Source organism: Oncorhynchus kisutch, linkage group LG5 (assembly GCF_002021735.2).
Source record: "Oncorhynchus kisutch isolate 150728-3 linkage group LG5, Okis_V2, whole genome shotgun sequence".
Taxonomy (NCBI): domain Eukaryota; kingdom Metazoa; phylum Chordata; class Actinopteri; order Salmoniformes; family Salmonidae; genus Oncorhynchus; species Oncorhynchus kisutch.
The window spans coordinates 31139339-31161658 of NC_034178.2; the positions used below are offsets into that span (position 1 = coordinate 31139339).

Genomic DNA, 22320 nt, shown 5'->3' on the forward strand with positions numbered 1-22320 from the left:
CGGTGCATAATTACTGTTCAACATATCACTATGCCTCCCAAATAGGCCTAAATACTCACCACCATGTGACCAAGATGAGCAAATCTGTGCCTCGCCTGGCTCAAAACAGATGCCCGAAAGTACGATGACTAAAGTTAAAAAGGACATAACCAAAACATTAAATCATACATGGCAGCACACAGACGGCAAATTGAAAAAGGCTTTAATATATCAATTAGAACAATATGTTTTACATAATGAGGTCAACAGGGATACGTCTTTGTTCATTCATCCTCAAACATATAGTGGAAGATTCTCCATTAATTTCACTCCGAAGAGAATTATCAGGAATACCGATGCAGGAAGGCAACGGAAATATCATAAATTAGCTTTATAATATATATATATATATATATATATATATATATAGTTCAATTACAGTTTTTTTCCCAAACATGCTACAAGCACTTGAGTCATATCCCTCTCCTCTACCTCAGCTGTAAAAGGCAGATGGTCCAGAAGGAACAACAGTGGGGTGAGCATTGTAAACAGGGACAGAATTCCTCTATATAACACATCATGGGATAGATAGGGAATAATCATAATCAAAAGTACAACACTTTGTCAAAGTATAACATGTAATAGGTCTACATATAGATGACATTGAAGAAGATACACTACCTTCCCAGCCACCCTTGACTGTAGGTACAGAAAAAAAACAGCAATCAATTGACCTTACGTAAGGTCTGTTTGCAGCTGCAAGGAACATAAGAACTGAAGCAACTTTTCAAGGCCATCCTTATTACTGGAACACAGTGGCTTCTGCTCTCCCCATCTACAGCCATGACTCCAATTTTCAAACCTTAAACAACAAAAAAATCCTAACATCATCATGGTGGAACATTTTTGGCAATCCTCCACACACGATCACCGCTGCTACATATTTCAGATTAATGCATTTGATTACATCATACGGGTGAAATCAAGTCTGGGGAACTATTCAAAATTGCTCAATCTACAGGGAGTCTTAAACGAGGGCAATATTCCAACGACTATATTTCACTGACTTTCTGAGGCAACCCAGTTCTCAGTCATATGTAATAGAGATCTCCACATTCCATTCTTCACATTTGAACCTAAATCATTCAAGGATTCGTAGCGATTCAATCAAAACAGTTTGGCAGATGTTTTTAAAGTGCTTTCAGACAAGACGACTTATAACCATGTATGACACATCAATAAAAATGTGAGCCTCTGAGAAATCCACAATGTCAATAAACTGGATAAGTGGCAGTGTCCCCCCCCCCACACACACACATTTTCAATGTCATCTTCCCCTATCCCTTCCCAGGGAACTAACTGTCAGAGGTATACGGCTGCATTGTTCTAGTTATCCTCTGATAAGCAACATCAGGAAAACATGCCGGAGAGAAAACAGACATCTCAACTTTGAGATCAAGGGGACAACGGTTGTCAGCCCACACATAAGGTGCAAGCCTACCCATACGCACGTTTGAATGCATATACACACACACACTTGGGACACGCCGTTTCTGACAAGCCATTTCTACAGTTGAAAACAGTTCCGTTTCATCTTGGCTCCCCGACGAAAATAAAAATCTGCCAATGAAGAGATGTTCCAAAATGCATTCTCAACGGAGCATTGCGTGAAATCAAATATACATATTCATTTGCAAATCATGTGTATTAATCAAAGTAGGCGCAGGACTTAACATGGAGACAAGCAGACAAGGGACAGGTCTCTGTCTAGTTCAGCTGGATTCAGCACATGCATTAAGAGACGGAGATGTTGGAGGATTCATCAACCACCAAACAATGGAAAAAACGGAGCGAAAAGAAACACCAGACCAGTTTTGTGAACGGATATAAATGATTGCCATTTGCAATATCAGCTTTTAACCGTTACGGAACCCCAATATCAATGTTACGAGTCAAGTTATGACACACAATATATATATATTATATTTATTCATTGTCATTAATAGTCTGTTTAATCCTTTATTTTTTCTGTTTAAAATCTGCACCCTGTCCCAGGCTCATTTCACAGAGAGTGATGTCGCGCCTCCCTCTGTTCAGCCAACACAGCATGTGATGTGAAGGGAGTAGAGAGCAGAGTTCATGTTGTCCTGTAATGGCGCAAGCACACCTCCAGATCCTCCTGTCTGTCTGTCTGTCTCTGTCTGTGTGTCTGTCTGTGTGTCTGTCTGTCTGTCTGTCTGTCTGTGTGTGTCTGTCTGTCTCTGTGTGTCTGTCTGTCTCTGTGTGTCTGTCTGTCTCTGTGTGTCTGTGTCTGTCTGTCTGTCTGTGTCTGTCTGTCTGTCTGTGTGTCTCTGTCTGTCTGTCTGTCTGTCTCTGTGTGTCTGTCTGTCTGTCTGTCTCTGTGTGTCTGTCTGTCTGTCTGTCTCTGTGTGTCTGTCTGTCTCTGTGTGTCTGTCTGTCTGTCTGTCTCTGTGTGTCTGTCTGTCTCTGTGTGTCTGTCTGTCTCTGTGTGTCTGTCTGTCTCTGTGTGTCTGTCTGTCTGTCTCTGTGTGTCTGTCTGTCTGTCTCTGTGTGTCTGTCTGTCTGTCTCTGTGTGTCTGTCTGTCTGTCTCTGTGTGTCTGTCTGTCTGTCTCTGTGTGTCTGTCTGTCTGTCTCTGTGTGTCTGTCTGTCTGTCTCTGTGTGTCTGTCTGTCTGTCTCTGTGTGTCTGTCTCTGTCTGTCTCTGTGTGTCTGTCTCTGTCTGTCTGTCTCTGTGTGTCTGTCTCTGTGTGTCTGTCTCTGTGTGTCTGTCTCTGTGTGTCTGTCTCTGTGTGTCTGTCTGTCTCTGTGTCTGTCTGTCTGTCTCTGTGTCTGTCTGTCTGTCTCTGTGTCTGTCTGTCTGTCTGTCTCTGTCTGTCTGTCTGTCTCTGTGTCTGTCTGTCTGTCTCTGTCTGTCTGTCTCTGTCTGTCTGTCTCTGTGTCTGTCTCTGTGTCTGTCTCTGTGTCTGTCTGTCTGTCTCTGTCTCTGTGTCTGTCTGTCTGTCTCTGTGTCTGTCTCTGTGTCTGTCTGTCTGTCTATCTGTCTGTCTCTGTGTCTGTCTATCTGTCTGTCTCTGTGTCTGTCTATCTGTCTGTCTCTGTGTCTGTCTGTCTATCTATCTCTGTGTCTGTGTGTCGGTGTCTGTCTGATCCTTGGCAAGGCCAGAGTTTCTCCTCAGAGGCGAGCCAGCACAGCGACATCCTCCTAGCCGGGGACTTGTTAATCCTCAGAATCCACATTTCTCTACCTGGCTCACTTCAGCAAGTACTCCTGGAAGACACGAGACAACAAGTATCAGCTACAGTGATACGTCTTCTCTACCTTGAAGTGCAACACAGAACCTGATTAACAGAACCACCTTGCGTTGAAAGTGCTCTCTAAGACACAGATTATTGTGTAAAGGTTGATTAAAAGTAACTTGCTATGAATTAATTAGGTAATAGTTCTACATGGGCTGAGACTGGACACTGTTTGAAAGTAACCTTACCTGGGTCTCTTCAGGCTCCTGGCTGGAGAGGTCATCTGTTTTCACCTCCACAGGAGCTGCAGTGTTGGCCATCTGTAGGCTCCGGGTCACCGGCCCGACAGCCCGCTCCCTCGCTCTCAGAGAGAACCGTTCCCCTTCTTTCTTAGACGGCACCCGAGACTGCTGCTGTGGGGGCGATTTCACCTCCGCTCCCTTCTTGGGTGGCACTTCCTTGCCCATGCGTTGCTTTGTCTGAGCTGCTGGCCGCAGTGCAGAGTCACTGGGACTCTCGGAGGGCAATGGGGTGGGGGGTAACGATTGAACTTTGCCTTTTTTACTTTTCTTGCTGAGAGAAGCTGTGGCTGCTGGGAAAGAGGCTGGCCTCTTGGTGCACACCTGTGTGGCAGCCATCTTTCCTTTACCCACCAGTGGTGGGGCCTCAGCCTCCGCAGGGCCAGGTCCAGAGTTGCGAGCCCGAGTTTTGCTAAGCGTTTTGGGAACCGGCTCAGCCGGTTCTGGCTGCTGGATCTCAGAGTCTGTGGTTCTCCGTCGAAGGCTCATGTTTTTGTCTACAGCCGGTGTTGCCTCTGTTGCGGCTTCCTTTTTGGCCTTCTTAGAGACTGGCTTCATGGGACAGCTGCCTGCTATATGTTTATTGAGGCTGGCAGGGTAGGTGAACTCTCGGCTGCAGTGAGGGCATACGTGGACCTCCTGCTCTTGCGGCTCCTCCTGTTTAACCTGGCTAGGGGCCTTGTTAACAGTAGCTGCAGTCTCATTCCTTTGCCCGACGGCCTTCTGAACCAGCTGGCTCTTCTTCTTACCGAGGGAACTCATCTTGGTTTTGCCAAGCGGTTCTTGGTTGAAGTTGAGCCTCTTGGGTTGGCCCATTCTGCGGAAGGCGGTGTGCCCTGCATTGGCAGCAGAGGCAGGCGACAGAGAGCCGTTCTGGGGCTTCACTATCTGTCTCAGAGGGATGGGGTTCTTCTTGGGAGTGTACCGCCTCTTATCACTGGCGTTGGCACAGGCTAGTATGTGCTTGTGCAGCTCGGGCATGTTGTCGAAACTCTTGCCGCATTTGGTGCAGCGGATGGCAGTGCTGAATGTCTGGGGGATGTTGTGGGTAGTGAAGTTGGTGGCCGAGGCCACAGAGCCTGCAGCAGTGCGGTTGTGGTAGGGGAAGGGGGGTGGCTTGAAACTGGGGTAGTGTTGATTAATGCCCAGGCGTACGTCTGGGCCTTTAGGCTTGCCTCCCTCAGAGGCCATGATCTTTATAGTAGTGTACAGCTCTTCAGTTAGGTACTCCAGTCCATCCTCCTCATGCTTCCCGTTAGTATCAGGCTCCTCCTTCTTCACATCAGAGACCCCCTGGGAGGAAGCAACTTCAGGAGAGGACTCAGGCCCTGTGGCTACGGTTGAGGAGGGGTTACTCTCCTCTTTGGCCCTGGCTGGGTCTGTGTAGTTCTGTGGCCTGGGCTTGCCGTTCTCCACCGCTGTGTGAGTGCACGGCTGGCTGGGATGCAGGTCCTTCTGGTGCTGCTGGAGGTTGCAGAGGAAGGCGAACTCCTTGGAGCAGACGGAGCAGACAAAGACGCGTCCCACGCCGTGGAGGGCCGTGCGGTGCTCCAGCAGAGCAGGGGCGTTCCCGAACAGCTGCACGCAGAACTCACACTTGTAGGGCCACTCAGCTGCGTGCTCTAGGATGTGCCGACTGAGCTCTTTGATGGCGCGGAAGGGGTCCTCACATACATTACACACAAAGCTCTTACTGAAGGGCTCTGGCGGCGATCCCTCTTCCTCCTCTGACAACGACGAGGGTTTGTCAGCAGCAGCAGACAGAGGTGAAGACCCTGTGCCACTAGGAGAAAGGACTAAGTCAGCCAGTTGTTCACTGTGCTGGGGATCCCCTTTAATCACAGTGCTAGAGAGAGATGGCGGGGAGACCGCTGGTGGAGCTGGGATATCCGATATGGCAGCAGGCGAGGTCGATGAGGCAGAGAGGAGGGATTCTGTTACGGATGATAATACAGGGAGTTCAGAGCATTGGGATTTCTCCTGTCCCTCAGTAATAATCGGTTCCAGGTCTTGATTCACTTGGACATCCAGCTGGTTCCCAGTCCTAGCAGGTTTCGATTGTGTTGAGGACAGACTCAGAGCGACAGCATCAGATACCAAGGAGGTCTCCGTAGAGGGGCTTGAAATAGCTTCCCTGGTAAGGGGATCTGGATTAGAGTCTATTGGCTTATTGATATGTTCCTCATCTCCATAACTGTTACTTACTGCAGCTAACATTGTCTCTGCTGTGGTAGAGTTCGATACGCAAACTGGCTCGTCCTCACCTTGGTCGATAGATCTGGGGGACATTTTGTGGGAGAGGACAGGGAGAGAGCTAATGAGCGTAGGGCAGTCTGGTGAGGGCATGGTGGGTAGGACAGGGGGAGGTGGCGTTGGAGAGGTCAGGCTGGAGCCGCAAGGGGAGGAGGGGTTCATCGTGACGGGCGTTAGAGAGGGGGGAGAGGGATGGGCTGATTCAGAGGGCAGATTGGAAGAGGGACTGTGAGATGCGGTACCTGTACCACTGCCTGCAGTATACTGAGAATCTGGGCTTCCCAGGGGAGAAGAGCCTTCCTCTTCTGCTGGGTTTAAGCCGGCATACTCGTTCATCAACACCTTCTCTAGCATGCTGGTGTTGGGCTTCTTCTTCTTGGTGGGGGGCTGTGCCGGAGATGGACTTCCCTTAGACTCTGCTGTACTCTTCCGACTCATGCTTAAATCCAGCACTACCTCCCCGGGCGTCTTGTTGAAGCTGTCCCTCCTCTTACTGATGCCGCTGGACAGATCCAAGGGCTGCTGATTACACGAGTTCCCTCCGGTCCGAGAGGCAGACCAGCTGCACCCGTCCTTCCCGCTGGGACTCAGTGTGTCCCTCTCCTCCTTGCTGGACAGACTCCAGGCAGGGGACATGCCCAGGGTCTCCAGATTTGGCACCTTGAGGGTGTACGACGAGACCCCCGCCTCATTCTTACAGCCGTTTGCTTTCAGTGCAGGGCTGAGCTGTGGAGATGAGGGGGAAGCTGTTCTTCTCTTGAACCTGCCTGAGGCTGCAGGCAGAGACGTAATGGAGAGAGGGGGAGCTAATCTGTGCCTCTCTGCTATCAGGGCAATGGCAGGTTTCTGACTGTCTGTCTGAGTCTGGAGGAGCTGTTTGAGCTTAGGAGACAGATAGATCGTTTTCTCCTTTTGAAATGCTAATGAGTCTGAGGACTGAGGGAAGACACTTCCCACCAACAAGGTGGATGAGGAAGACGTGGAGGAGGAAGAGGAGGCGGAAGAGGACCCAGTTTCAGACTCCATTTTAAGACTTGGCATGAGCGGGGGTGTCGACGTTCTCCTTTTCGACATGGGCTGGCCGAGATTCGAGACCTGCCTCACAGCACATGTCCTGGTATCCACTTTGAGAGCCTGACTGATCTGATTGGGGCTGATGACCACTGCATCGAGACCAAACAGTGCTGCAGAACTGGAGTCCACTTCGATCACCTCACAGCCACTGACTGAACTAGTGGACAGGATCTTGCCGTCGATGTACAGGCTGAGATTCTCCGAGATGTTATTGGCTATGTCGACCAGGTACTCCTCTCGGTCCCCCTCATCCTCAGTGTCTGCACTGGGCACATAGACGAGGGGTGGGCTGACGCTAGGGGACTGTTCAGGCAGATGATGCAGCTGCTGCTGAGATGGGCTCTCCTGCAGCAGCATGCCTTTCCTGCGGACACCCTTGGGCAGTAAGTGGCGCTCGTGGATTCTGCGCTGGTGTCTGCGCATGTTGGTGTGAGTGCCGAAAGCCTTATTACAGTACTTGCAGGGATGAAGCTCCTTTGTCTCACCATTCTCATCCACGATAAACGGCCGGTCACTCTCAGCCGCAGGGTCCTTCTTCACAACCTCAAGGCTCCCCATAGGTCCTCCAGGGACAGGGGAGCCCCTGACAACATAGTGGCCAGAGACAGTGCCACAGTCTGGGCTCGAACCACCAGCCTGCCCCAGAGGAGTGAGTAAAGTAGCAGTCCCAGCTAGTGAGCCAGGCCTTTGGCCTTTGTTTTTTGGCCCGTTCTCATGCCTCCGCTCATGCCGCCGACGCCCCACCTGCGAGCCGAAAGACTTGCCACAGTAACGGCATTTGAACGTGTGCGTTTGCTGGTTTGCGGTGGCATGGATGTGTGTGTGGCGCTCCAGGCCCTGTTTGGTGGAGAAATGGCGCTCGCAGTGCTGGCAGGGATGGGACTCCTCTCCGTGGGGGTCACCTTCCAGGTCAGGGTCGGGGTCAGGGTCTGCCTCTGGTTCAGCCCTTGGTAGCGATGAGGCAGTCTCAGTGTCATGCTGAAGGCTCCCAGGCCCCTCCTCAACTGGGCTGCTATGGCTTAGTGGCCGATCAGGCTGCTCACTCCTGTCCTCTGGCTCAGCTTCAGTAGCAGACTGAACACTCTGTTGTGTCAGTGACAGCGACTGCTGCAGATCCCCTGGGTCTTCCTCTTCATCATCCTCCTCCGCTTCCCCTCTCATTGCTGCTGAGATGAACTGGGCTTGAGAGGGGCCGTTCCTCCCCATAGGGGAGCTCTCCCGGGTCCCCTGGTGATGGGAGAGTCTCTCGTCTTCCTCATTTGGACCTACAACAACAGCAGAACAACAACAGTTAGTTACATCATTTAAATGTAAAAAATGTCATTGAAAAAATTCTGAGATTTTAAGAGAAGAGTATAGCCGAAACGTTTGAAATACATGAATAACAGGATTTAACTAGCTTATACCTAGGGCTGTTGCGGTGACCGTTTTACCGCCACTAACGACTGCAGTAAAATGCCACATGACATTTGAGTCACGGTAATCTCCTTATGCTCTCAGGTCATGCGTTGGTAGGACCCTAACGACCAGCTGGTCCTAATACACTGGTACTCACCACTATTGTTCCTCTAACCACTCTGACATCAACGCAAATACAATAGAAGATCACATCAAAACAGTATCATCCTTTTAAATCTCAGCATTTCGCTACACTCGCATTAACATCTGCTAACCATGTGTATGTGACAAATAAAATGGTCATTTTGAAGAAAGAAGTTCAACTCAGGTTGAAACGGAGTGTAGAACAGGGTTGTTGTGGATGTTGTTTCAAAGTCTAACAACGAAATGGACAACTCTTTCGAAGGTGGTTACTAATTCATAATACCCATACACATATTAGAGCTTATGAATATGAGCCTGAGCCCGAGCCCCCCCCCCCCCCCCCCCCCCCCCCCCAAAAAAACGGAATCAAAATATGATTGTGCTGTTATACAATACATTGCCTACCGCATATTAAGTATGGCAGGAAAAACATGAAACAAAACTGATTTAAGATGTCTTTGGTACATAATTGGTCGAGCAGCCTATACTCCAAAATGAAATGCATCCACACCTTTGAGTGTGGACTGTATTATTATGCATACTGGATGGACTGGTTACCTTATCCTACGCACCAAACGTTCTATCCATGAGTCTGGGGGAGAACGTCTAGCCCTGGGATACGCGCAATGCCGTCGAGGGAACACAAAATATTTTACTTTTCTTCACATTTTCAAACAGCCCATTTATATTTTCTAACGGAGCTATACTTTTGGGTGAGTAGCCTCATTTCACTGCCAAAAATACAATTAAACCATCTAATGTTCAGCGAAATAACGACACAATATCAAATACAGGTAGCCTAGGCAAATACTGAACATCAAATCACATTAACCGTTACTCTCTCAGCAGGAATTCCACTAACGGTCCGTATGTAGCCAAAAATAGCTGCAGCTCATGTTGGTATCTGTACTGATGGCGCAAAAGCAAAAGCCATGACAGGGAGACGTAGTGGAGTGGTAACGCGCTGACAAGCAGTTTCTCCTGACGCCACTTGGGTACACTGCAGCATCCACCGAGAGGCTCTTGCTAATGCTTTTACAACATACAGAAGTGCGCTAGTTATCAAGGGGCAAAGTATGGAGCTTAAAGTTCTTTACTGACCATCATTTTCACTTGTCTGACCACTTGCATGATGACGAGTTTCTCACGACTCTGGCCTACCTGAATGATCTGAATCTAGGATTACAGGGACTCTCTGCAAAGTATAATCAATGTGCGGGACAAAATTGAGGAGTTGGAGCTGATTAAGAAGTTGGAGCTCTTCTCTGTCTTCATTAACAAGGACAACACACAGGTCTTTCCATCATTGTATGATTTTGTGTGTGCAAATTAACTCAAGCTTACGGACAATGTCAAATGTGATATAGCGAAGCACCTGTGTGAGCAGGTACTTTCCCAAAATGGATGAAACAAACAACTGGATTCATTATCCCTTTCATGCCCTGCCTCCAGTCCACTTACCAATAACTGAACAAGAAAGCTTCATCGAAATTGCAACAAATGGTTCTGTGAAAATTTTATCTAATCAGAAGACACTGACAGATGGATTGGGGTGCGCTCAGAGTATCCTGCCTTGGCAAATCGCGCTGTTAAGACACCGATGCCCTTTGCAACCACGTACCTATGTGAGAGTGGATTCTCGGCCCTCACTAGCATGAAAACTAAATACAGGCAGACTGTGTGGAAAATAATTTAAGACTGAGACTCTCTCCAATACAACATTGCAGAGTTATGTGCATCCTTTCAAGCACACCCATCTCATTAACCTGTGGTGAGTTTTTTTCCATTTTTGATGAACGAAAGGTTTTATATGTAAGATGGTTAAATAAAGAGCAAAATTATTGATTATTATTATTATTATTATTATATGTGCCCTGGTCCTATAAGAGCTCTTTGTCACTTCCCACGAGCCGGGTTGTGACAAAAACATACTAATTCGTATGTTTAATAAATGTATCGTATAGTGTGTGTGGCAGGCTTACAATGACGGCAAAAAACAACATTTGAGAGTGCGCTGACCCTGGTGCTAGAGGGGGTACGCAGCTGGAGGTTGAATGGGGGTACAGGACTACAATAAGTTTGGGAACCACAGCCCTAGGCGATGCTGTTGGTTAACTGATTGTGCAGGGCTGCTTAACAGTTCGCTTACAGTGAATTCCAATATGATTTTGAATAGCCTAGTCATTTTTTCTATTTTCAAAATGAATAGGATGATATTACCTTTAGCTACAGAATCTCACCACCATGCGTTTCCATCTCCTCCCCTGTGTCCTTTATTCCTTTCTGCAGCGTGCAGACTGGCTATCAACAGTTTAGTGAAATATGTTTTGTTATCAAAAACATGGTTTACTAACCAATGTTCCCCAACAGATTTGACTTGTTCTCCCAAATTAAGCACTGAGTAGGTGGTGCAGGAACAGGGTTGGAGAGCCCATGGCATTCAGAGTTGGGGTGGAATATCACCTGTCGCGCAGGGAGAGCATGCTCCTCAAACAGTGGTTGATGTGCGGAGGGAAATAAGTCTTCTTATGTTTATCCCTCAGCTGCTCATATTAAGCACATGCTCAGCTATAAAACCAAAGTAGCCTACCAGGCATCATTGAAAAACGGACTGGCGGGAAAGTGCGAGGCCACCATTCCCTATTTGAGTGCATAGAGATGCCATGTCTTTTTCCCCCTGTTCCTGCCCATTTGATAAAAAGGCCATTCTAAATCGAAACTAATTTGACATATCAGTTTCAATTCTGAATAGTCTGATAGGTGAACATATGTTCACTTGAGAGAACAGCGTGTGCAGCCTGATGCAAGGAACAGAGCGCAGGCTTTTTTTCTGACTTTCTCTTATCATCAATAGCCTATAGTTGCATCATGCAGCCCATATACGTTTTGATTTCTAAGACATTCTAAGGTTTGTATCATTCGCAAGTAAAGTTCCCAATAACTCTAAACCAAGCATATAGGACCTGTTTCAAATTATCACTTTTTACACTCAACATAGCCACATGCACTCTTGCTCCAGAATGGGAAAAATATCCTTTCAGGTAAGTTCAATTATATTCTTCTTACTATAAAATCATATAAAATAAAATAATGGCATGGTACTTATTTATTTATCCTTTATTTTACCAGGTAAGTTGACTGAGAACACTTTCTCATTTGCAGCAACAACCTGGGGAATAGTTACAGGGGAGAGGAGGGGGATGAATGTTGCTCAATTGTAAACTGGGGATTATTAGGTGACCGTGATGGTTTGAAGGCCAGATTGGGAATTTAGCCAGGACACCGGGGTTAACACCCCTACTCTTACGATAAGTGCCATGGGATCTTTAATGACCTCAGAGAGTCAGGACACCTGTTTAACGTCCCATCCGAAAGATGGCACCCTACACAGGGCAGTGTCCCCAATCACTGTCCTGGGGTATTGGGATATTTTTTTTAGACCAGAGGAAAGAGTGCCTCCTACTGGCCCTCCAACACCACTTCCAAGCATATCATTTCAGCTAAATGAACAAGCCAACTGCCAATGAGCATAGCCAGATAACATAGTTGGCCAATTCATATTCTGTTATTCTAAAAAAGATTTTATTCATGTCATAATGTTTCTTTAGTCCTAAAATAAACAATGTATTTATTGTGATGGTGTGTATTAATTTTATTATATATATATTTTTTACCCCCTTTTCACCCCAATTTTGTGGTATCCAATTGGTATTTAGTATTTTCTCAACGCTGCAAATCCCGTATGGACTCGGGAGAGGCGATGGTCGAAAGCCGTGCGTCCTCTGAAACACAACCCAACCAAGCCGCACTGCTTCTTGACACAATACCCACTTTAACCCGGAAGCCAGCCGCACCAATGTGTCGGAGGAAACACCGTGCACCTGGCGACCGTGTCAGCGTACACTGCGCCCGGCCCGCCACAGGAGTCGCTAGTGCGCGATGGGACAAGGACCTCCCTGCCGGCCAAACCCTCCCCAAAACCCAGACAACGCTGGGCCAATTGTGTACCGTACCATGGGTCTCCCAGAATCTCTAGTGGCACAGCTAGCACTGCAATGCAGTGTCTTAGACCACCGAACCACTAGGGAGACCATCAACTTTTTACATGTAGCAGTTCCAAAGGTGCACATCAGCGGCTTGAACGCAGCTGGGATGCGTGGAGATGCTAAACTTGTTTATGTTAATTAACGGTCAATTACCGTGAGACCGGCAGTCTTTTGCATGACAATAATTGGCTGACAAAAAGTCATGACCGCCATAGCCCTACTTACAACCTCAACTAACTCCCAAAATTAAACAAATATCCATAATAATGGGAGAACTACTAACCTTCCTCTGTGTCCCACATCTCTTTGAGAATAGGTTTGGTTACGCCTGTTTGCTTGGGCCCACGGAATGCACCCAAACCAGCCTGTCTTGCTCCCTCCAACAGCTTTCTTCTGGCTAAGGGGGAAAGCACACATCAACCAACAAACATTAGCTAAACTCAAATAAACCATTTCACACCAAAGCAATACTGGTAAGTTGTGGAGTTTAATTATTTCAAAATGTTGACATTGGACTACTTCTATGTAAGGGGGGGGGAGTGTACTAATTCCCTTTCACACCTCAACTCACAACTGTGCTGCGTATTGGTTGGCACTTAAAACCACGTGGAATTACAAACTCATAACATTAAAATGTGGAAAGCAAAGCAAGATTTGACTGCTGAACAGGATCTGAAAAATGTAGGTCAAGTACCACGTGAGCTTATGTAAAAATGTTCTTTGAATATTGACAATGTTTTGTTTTTTACAAGCTGCTGCAGGTTAAAAAGTCTGTTATAAGTCCAATACATTAAAATAAAACGACCGGCCAAAATTACTTTTAGCAGCCTTGATGCCCTCATTCTGAATATTTCAAGAATAAAACACTTGTCTTGGCTACATAATGAACACACAAATGTGAAGTGAATTATGGAATGGCTCATCATTGTGGTATTTATGGCCCTAGGCAGGAGACCATTTTAAGTTTTAATCTCAGCCTGCCTCAAGAGACTGGGCTAGCACCCAGTCATCACTGGAGTTGCTGTGACAAGTAGGTAATCTGGTATGGTCTACAAAGCCTGATTCATGCCACAGAAACACATGCTACAGCTCAGTCATCTGACAAGCATGGTCAAATACATTCTGCAAAATATAAAACTGTGCCACTCAAATGGGTTTCAAGTCAGAAAATGTAACAAGTTTGAGTGCTTGGAAACAAGTATTGAAATGTTGCTAGCATTTAGGCTTTCTGCCTGAAGTACCCACTTATTGTTGGGCATTTGATACAGATATGCTAATATCGTTTAGCATAGAGGGATTGCAGATGAATGACAAGCAGGCTCAATCTCAATATTACACAACTCAGAATGTTGAGACTTCTAACATATCACTGAGTCAATAAATCATACTGCAAATTCAAAAACAGACAAGGGTTGCATGCATAAACCTACACCACATATAGACGTACAGTAGTGAATGTGGATATACTACCAACACTAACATTTTCCTTCATATTGAAAAATAAACACTAGTCCAAATACATGGAGAAAGAATGATCAAATTCTACAGATTTCATTCTAGCAGCTAGCCTAAATCAAAAGATAATTATGGAAAATGCAACTCAATCTGAAGGTTTGAGAAAGGAAGGGTGGGACTTCAGAGCTTGTGCAACTGCATTCATCCAGGGCCTAGTCTGCACTACCTCAACTTTGCATTGGTTTTGGCTGAATAGCTAGCTACCCTCCCTAGGCCAAATGAAAATAGAGCTCACACCTACCTGGGGAAATTAACAAAATATCTAACCGTTCAGCTAAATAGTCTTGGCTACATCGAAAAACTCAAACAAAGTGTGTTTATTTTCAGGGCAGGCATATGTTCGTTGCGATGGTAAAGCCAAAATTGATAACTTATCCAGCTAGCTAACAGTGAGTAGCTGGCTAGATGTAGCTTCCGTTAAGGGTTTACAACACATGTATGACACATACCTTAAGTTATCTACCCTAGCTACTTTTCCCCCCATTATCACAACGGCCTTGTTTTGATCAGTTAGCCATTTGCCTAACACAAAGCCAGCGCTTGCCATCTTCCCTGCACGGGTTGTCTGGCACGTCCGGGCTTGATTTAGCCTGCTAGCTACCTGAACTGGATTGACAGGTCCGATCGAAACAAACAGATCAGACTATGAAATCCATAACCTGCAAGCCTTGTAACAGAACTAACTAGCTGGGTACCTTTAAAATATAGGTAAGTATCTAATGTAATCAACCGATCAGATAACGTGGCTCGCAACTGAGTTGTAAATCTGGAAAGGACGCGTCATATAAAACGACATGATGAGTTAGCTAGCTAACTTATTATTCTGATTTATTTAGCTGACTAGCTAATGTTGACAGTGACGTACTGCCTGTGTTGTTACATAACAACTACCAATTTAGCTGAAATCACACTCTTTATACGAATGAACAGTAGTATAAAAGTATCTAACTTTTTGAGAGAAAGTTTGGAAGAAAAAAATGGACTGCTTCAAAACCTCGCTACAGTTAGCTAAGCTAGCTAGCATGCTATCAATAATTAAACTTTGAAATGGCATAAATACCATTTTCTTCGACTGCTGCTAACCACTGCGAACTACCGTATCGAAAAGGTTGCTGAATAATCTCCTGCAAAATGTATGACAGGATTTGTTTTATTGTAGGGGTGTACGCCTTACCTCGCTTTGCCCTGGGTGAATTTTTCTTGCTCAGACTGCTGCCTCTTTCTTCCTCTAGTGCAGCTGTTATCTCAGGGTTGTCTTCCCCATTGTACAACACCAGCAGCTCATCCCCTGGCCCAATTGGCTGTTACAAGGAAAGAGGAGAGTGTGAACCAATCAGAGACATGTTTGCTAAAAGACAGGACGAAATATTTGGGCCCCCGTCGTGTCTGTCAAGTCAGAGTCCAACAACAGGAATGTTAGGTCTTGACATTTTGGTAGCTACTGTAGTTAGGTGGCAAACGGTATTTTAAAATGTAAAATGTCATTCTTTTTATGTAAATGATTTATTAGCCTACCCAAGTATACCAGAGACAACATGTAAAATTTGCATTAATTATAGAAAGAGGTACATACAATGGTAAACATAGCAAAGACCAAAACGTTGTAATTCTCTCATTTGGCTTCAAAGCAGAAATCAGCTGATGAAACACAAACAAAGCTTTCCCCACCCCTGTTTTCAGTAAAAAGCTGAGGGTTGGGGCAGGACAAATGTAACCACTGTCAAACTCATAGACAGAGCTATGGATGCAAGGACTAACCATCCATGACAACGATGATCGTTTTAACCATGTTTTGAGGCTATATAGTGTTTGTTGACATTTACTTTCTTTACAAACATTGGATCACAACAAGCTTCCATTTTAGATTCTGATGGGGTACGACAGCTGAACTAAGCTAATGGGGCATTTATAAGTTAAGTACCTATTGATTCTTTAAGAATATAGCAGTAATTTGTTAGTCCAAAAATGGATGTAGCAAACTGATTGCCCCTTTAATAAGAATCTAAATAGCCAATACTCTAGATTCACATTAGAGCTGGGACGATAAACCGAAAATCTGACCATACGGATCACTTATCGCATGCATTTTGCTGATATCGTTCATTACAATAAGTAGCCCATAATAGAGAAATGTTAAGTTTGAAATTAAATAAGTTTGCTTATTTGGGTGATAGTTAATGGGACAATTGATGGCTACAACCATCAAAACTAGTAGTAGTAGTTTAAAGGAAAAAAATGTAAAACTATGGTGCACATTAATTATTATAAATATATTCTATTCATCGTTATTGCATCAATTCAAGTAATTTATCCCAATATGGATTTTTGTCCATATTGCCCAGCTCTAATTCACATGCCTAAATAGCAAACCACCCCATCACTCTGCTTTAGTGATCAACTGAATGAGAATAATGCTGCTGCTGCTCTAGTTTCAACTGTTCTGCCTTATTATTATTCGACCATGCTGGTCATTTATGAACATTGAACATCTTGACCATGTTCTGTTATAATCTCCACCCGGCACAGCCAGAAGAGGACTGGCCACCCCACATAGCCTGGTTCCTCTCTAGGTTTCTTCCTAGGTATTGGCCTTTCTAGGGAGTTTTTCCTAGCCACCGTGCTTCTCCACCTGCATTGCTTGCTGTTTGGGGTTTTAGGCTGGGTTTCTGTACAGCACTTTGAGATATCAGCTGATGTACGAAGGGCTATATAAATAAATTTGATTTGATTTGAATACCATTTTACCAGTGAGACTAAATGTCTAACTTACCCGTAACACTTTGTAGTAAATGGCTCGGTTTATCTCCATGGGGAAAAGGTTCTGTTCTTGAGTGGAGTTAGCCCAGTTTACATACCGTTGCCAGTTCCCCTTCATGGGGTCTGTGGCATCCACACACATCCAGCCCCTGGCTGGAAAATACACCTACAGAGGACATCTTGGTTATCTAGCCAATATTCTTTCAAATGTATGTATGAAAATGGATAACAGGATATAAAATAATAGGGAGGGTGCCCTGTGCCTGTAATGTGTACAACCTACAGTGCCAGTCAAAAGTTTGAACACCTACTCATTCAAGGGTTTTTCTTTATTTTTACTATTTTTTTACATTGTCGAATAATAGTAAAGACATCAAAACTATGAAATAACACATATGGAATCATGTAGTAACCAAAAAAAGTGTTAAATTAAAATATGTTTTATATTTGAGACTCTTCAAAGTAGCCACCTTTTGCCATGATGACAGCTTTGCACAGTCTTGGCATTCTCTCAACCAGCTTCATGAGGAATGCTTTTCCAACAGTCTTGAAGGAGTTCCCACATGCTGAGCACTTGTTGGCTGCTTTTCCTTCACTCTGCGGTTCAATTCATCCCAAACCATCTCAATTGGGTTGAGGTCGGGTGATTGTGGAGGCCAGGTCATCTGATGCCTCCCTCCATCACTCTCCTTCTGGGTCAATTAGCCCTAACACAGCCTGGAGGTGTGTTTTGGGTCATTGTCCTGTTGAAAAACAGATGATTGTCCCACTAAGCACAAACCAGACGGGATGGCGTATCGCTGAAGAATGCTGTGGTAGCAGCAAACCAACCCCACACCATCACACCCTTCCTTTCCTGTGGCGGTCCTCATGAGATCCAGTTTCATCATAGCGCTTGATGGTTTTTGCAACTGCACTTGAAGAAACTTTCAAAGTTCTTGACATTTTCCAGATTGACTGACCTTCATGTCTTAAAGCAATGATGTACTGTCATTTCTCTTTGCTTATTTGAGCTGTTCTTGCCATATTATGGACTTGGTCGTTTAGCAAATAGGGCTATCTCCTGTATACCACCCCTACTTTGTCAAAACACAACTGAGTGGCTCAAACGCATTAAGGAAAGAAATTCCACAAATTAACTTTTAAGAAGGCACACCTGTTGATTGAAATGCATTCCAGGTGACTACCTCATGAAGCTGGTTGAGAGAATGCCAAGAGTGTGCAAAGCTATCATCAAGGCAACGGGTGGCTACTTTGAAGAATATCAAATATATTTTGATTTGTTTAACACTTTTTTGGTTACTACATGATTCCATAGGTGTTATTTCATAGTTTTGATGTCTTCACTATAATTATACAATGCAGAAAATAGTATAAATAAAGACAAATCTTGGAATGAGTAGGTGTGTCCAAACTTTTGACTGGTACTGTGGATGTGTGTTAATAAGGTTGATCTGAGGCTATCGCTCTATTCTCTGCTGCTCACCTCCCACATGTATACATTGCTGGACACCTGGGACCGCTTTTTCTTCTCTCCTACAAAAGGGCCGAACCTCTTGCCTTTAGGAATCGACCTAGAGGCCCAGACACCTGGGGAAAAGTTCACCATGCAATAGAGAGAATCTTTCAGTTTCTAAAAATGTGTTAAAATGCTCTGATTCTCTGAGGCATGCCAGGACAGGCTGGAGATGGGTTTTTTTTATAATGTACTCTGCTTCCACTACCTTATCTAGTTCATCCTCTCCCTTGTGATCACTTGTTGTTACTGTATGGTCATCAGTATCAGGAGCTCCACTCGTCCTAGGGTCCTAGGCCCCCGTGTTTTGATTGATAAAGGTTAAAATCCAGGTTAAATTATTTAAAAAGCCTTTTCATCAAACTTTCCCCTTTTATTTTTATGTCAGATGGTCCAACACCATCCTCAGACAATTGCTTCCATTTTTGGTGTAATTATCATTTCTGGAAAATAGTTCAAATGAAAGTTAAAATCCAAGTCATGTTACATGATCAACCAAAACACAGGGCCCTAGACCACACCAGCGAACACCACAGAATCAGAAACCACACAACCACTCACTGCTTATCGTAAGATACACTGCTGCTATTGGAATTTTTATCACAAACAATCAATCACTTGGATCACTTATCTACGAAACTGAAAAGTAATGTGATGTTAGAACAAACCCAAAGTAGCTAATTTTCAACTCACCAATTCGACTTTGATCAACAGCAGAGGGGCTTAGTCTCAGGCCATCGGGCAAGCTCTTCCACACATGGTGTGGAATGTCAGCAAGCGTTTCCATTGTCCCTCCAGGAACAGCCATGGTCACCTAGAATATAACACATCCTCATGTCTCAAACAGACCAACACCCTGAGCAAATTTTTTTTTTTTTAAATGTCACACCGGGAACACTAAAACTCATGTACAGAATGGGCATAAATGTATTGGCTTCTTTAACCTACTCAGGTAAGACTCCACATGGACACTTTCGGCAGGCTGTGCTCACATGGGATCTAAAGGGGAGGCAGCACAGGGGACATGGTAGGATAACAGCATTGAGGCTTACTGCCAATGCCACATGCTGGCAGAGTCACTGTACTGATTATCAAGGGGATAGCTATCATTACTACTCAACTATAATTATGTGTGCATGACACTAAAATGTAAAGATGAACTGCCCCTGTATTAACAACAAAAGGTTGCAGTATATGATCTGCCAATACCACACACATTTCAACAAGCTTGAGGAGAAATATCCTTTTGTAAGTAGTTGTATTTGTTTCTCATGACTGTCCTAGCTGTCACTGGTTCCAAATAACACACTCTCCTTTATGTAGGCTATCGACCAGCTGTGACATGGTTTTCTTCATCGGTGACAAAGTCCTACACAAAGCAGATAACATGTCGGCCAATTGTTTGAAGCTTGCAGACATGCATATATTTGAGATTATAGGATGAATTCAGTGTAATAACTCATTTTTTGTAATAGAGGTGAGTTTATATAGCCTGGAATAGTGATCAACTCAAATAAATTAATCCCATCTCAAAGATGCAAGATAATGTACAGTCTTCAGTCAGCTATATATAGGCTGCACCTCATGTAGAATATAGGGTAGGCTATAAGGAATTCATTTTAAAAACAGATTCCACTGATGATAATTTTAATGAAAAGAGACTGTGGCATATTGCCCATTAGAAAAAATATTATTTATCCAGAACATTCCTAGGCTGTCCACAAATCAGTTAGACCTACAAGAAATATAAAGACGAGCAATTTAAGGTCTGATGGTTAAAAAACGCATACAGGCCTGTATTGTTATCTATATCGTTATCATCGAATACATTGAGACTTAGTTTGTATTGAAAGGTTTGAATTAAGAGATCAAACTACCCTTACCATAAGATAAAATAATGGATATAAGGGAAGTTTCCAAATGTTCTTAGTTCATAAATCAAACAAATCAGCCTTTTAATTTAACCGTATATATTGCTTTAGCCTACTTATATGCTAGAATGGCCCAATAAAAGCCTAGATTTACCACAAAATCTTAACAAAAGGGATTTTATTTTAAATTGCCTACATCATGTGCTTGGAGTTGTATTCCGAGATTAGATATCAAGCAAGTGTTCCATTGTTACAAACAAATAGATACAGAGGATATCACATTTTTTCTTTCAGATTGTGTAACGCGCTTGACCGAAAATTTGCGCGAGATGTCGTGCATCCTGGTCAAATAATATGACAAAAATGTTTTTTATTGTTACCCTTGTATTGCATCGACCATTCGCAGGGTAAGCTATTCCAAGCCGATGCAACCATCGACAAGGCGTTTCTGGTTTTCCAATGTAGGCCTATGTGTCGTCAACAGGTTTGATTGGGATACATATTTGTGGACTTACCGGTTTTATTTTGATCAGCACTGTGATTTTTGTCTACCTGCTTTCAATCTGCTGAAAATGGCGGATGGAGGCTTGAATCGAAATGTTATCCAATAACTATTCGTTCGGTTCGTAGTTGGGAGAGGCAGGCAAGCGTCTCGTGCAACCATCGAGGGGCAATGTTAAATTCGTCTCTTAAAATATTTTTATTCAGTGACTTTGGAAAATGGACAACAGACGTCTCTTGAATTTAAAAAAATTAAATATGAATATTTGTTTTAAAATGTACGCCCCCAAGTCACTAAGTAGCCTAACCTCAAGTGCCAAAGTGTTTGCATAATAATGCCTCACATCATTATTCAAAGTCATATCTAATGGCATTTAGGCTAGATATGACCAGAGATTGATAAATCACATTACATCTTTTAGTGGAACTGTTACATCAGGCAAATAACATTAATTAATAGAGTTGTTGGTGTCAAAAACATTTCCACATTATTTTTTTAAACATATTAGGTCAGTCAGGCCTTTCCTTTCATTTATTACACTCATTGTGTGGAAATGTAAGGTTTATTTTGTATGCATGTGCTGGAGTATTAGGGCTACTCTGTACTTAAAAAGAAAGCAGGATATACTATCACAGAAAAGCAGAAGAAGAGATTGCAGAGATAGCTTTTTTGCTCTACCCAACTCCCAAACACACACACACCTGGGAACCCTGACAAGCCTGCGGTGCAGCACCCCTAGAGCTGTTCTAGGGGTCAAGTGCCTTGCTCAAGGGCACAGTGGCATAATATGGCACCTAGGATACTGATGCCGGCTCACTCCCCAAGAGATTTTCCCTTCGGACTAAGAATGGAAGTACTCTTAAATACACCATCACATTGATTTAATCGCATGGTATCTTATCCAGTTTGTTTTTTACTTTAAGATAATGAAATGCAGTACATATGAAACTAGCTACTGCTTTCGGGGAAAACATTTGTTGTCAATGTTATGTTTCAAACATGTTAGTGGCCACCAGAGGAGGCTGTGTTCCCATGTAATGTAGGTGATGACAGCCGAAACTCCCTTTCCATCTACCAACAGTAGTGCTCTATTGCACACTGTCATTGCAATAAATATTTACAAAGTCACAAGCCTATCAAGAGTATCCAGTTCATAATCCATGGTGAGTTGTCAACCTGTGCAATAAGTATCTCTCATTCATGTTGTTGGCAAACAGATGTAATCATTCATTAGCAAACCCCAGGCATTGTTAAAGGGCAGCTGAACTCAAGAAACAACTTCTCAGGATGAAAACGAACTATGTTGCATCAATATTAGTCAGAAACTTTTATTTTAGTGTTGTGTGTGTGTGTACAAAGTGAGTTGTGTGACATGTACATACACTGAGTGTACAAAGTTCCAACCCGACTTTGCTATTTAGTTACTTTGTCCTTGTTTCTCTTGACTTTTTTTGTACAGAAAGTTCATACTATTATCACATATGACCGTGACGCACTTTTGGACATCAGATCGACAGTTACTAACCTTGATTTCGAGGTTAGTCCAGCGAACCCTGCAACTACTGACAGTCCGGTTGCCTGGGATGGATCTGCGATCCCTGGGACTACAGCCAGTCCAGTCACCTTTGGTGCTCCAGCCAACACCCCAGCTGAGGAGAGAGATGGCACTCCAGCTGCTGCTGCAGCTAAAAATCCAGCCTGTCCGTG

At 44.2% G+C, this 22320-nt stretch overlaps 1 protein-coding gene across 1 annotated transcript; it reads right to left on the reverse strand.

Moving 5' to 3' along the window:
• Positions 1-185: 185 nt before the first annotated feature.
• On the reverse strand, positions 186-20767 carry prdm2b (PR domain containing 2, with ZNF domain b). Its single transcript, XM_020483020.2, has 9 exons — positions 20627-20767; positions 19189-19239; positions 18934-19054; positions 18211-18314; positions 16738-16890; positions 15142-15268; positions 12736-12849; positions 3487-8129; positions 186-3269 (listed from the first exon to the last, which is right to left on the reverse strand). The coding sequence occupies exons 3-9, from the start codon at positions 19046-19048 to the stop codon at positions 3252-3254; spliced, it is 5274 nt and encodes a 1757-aa protein (XP_020338609.1). The 5' UTR covers positions 19049-19054; positions 19189-19239; positions 20627-20767; the 3' UTR covers positions 186-3251.
• Positions 20768-22320: the final 1553 nt, after the last annotated feature.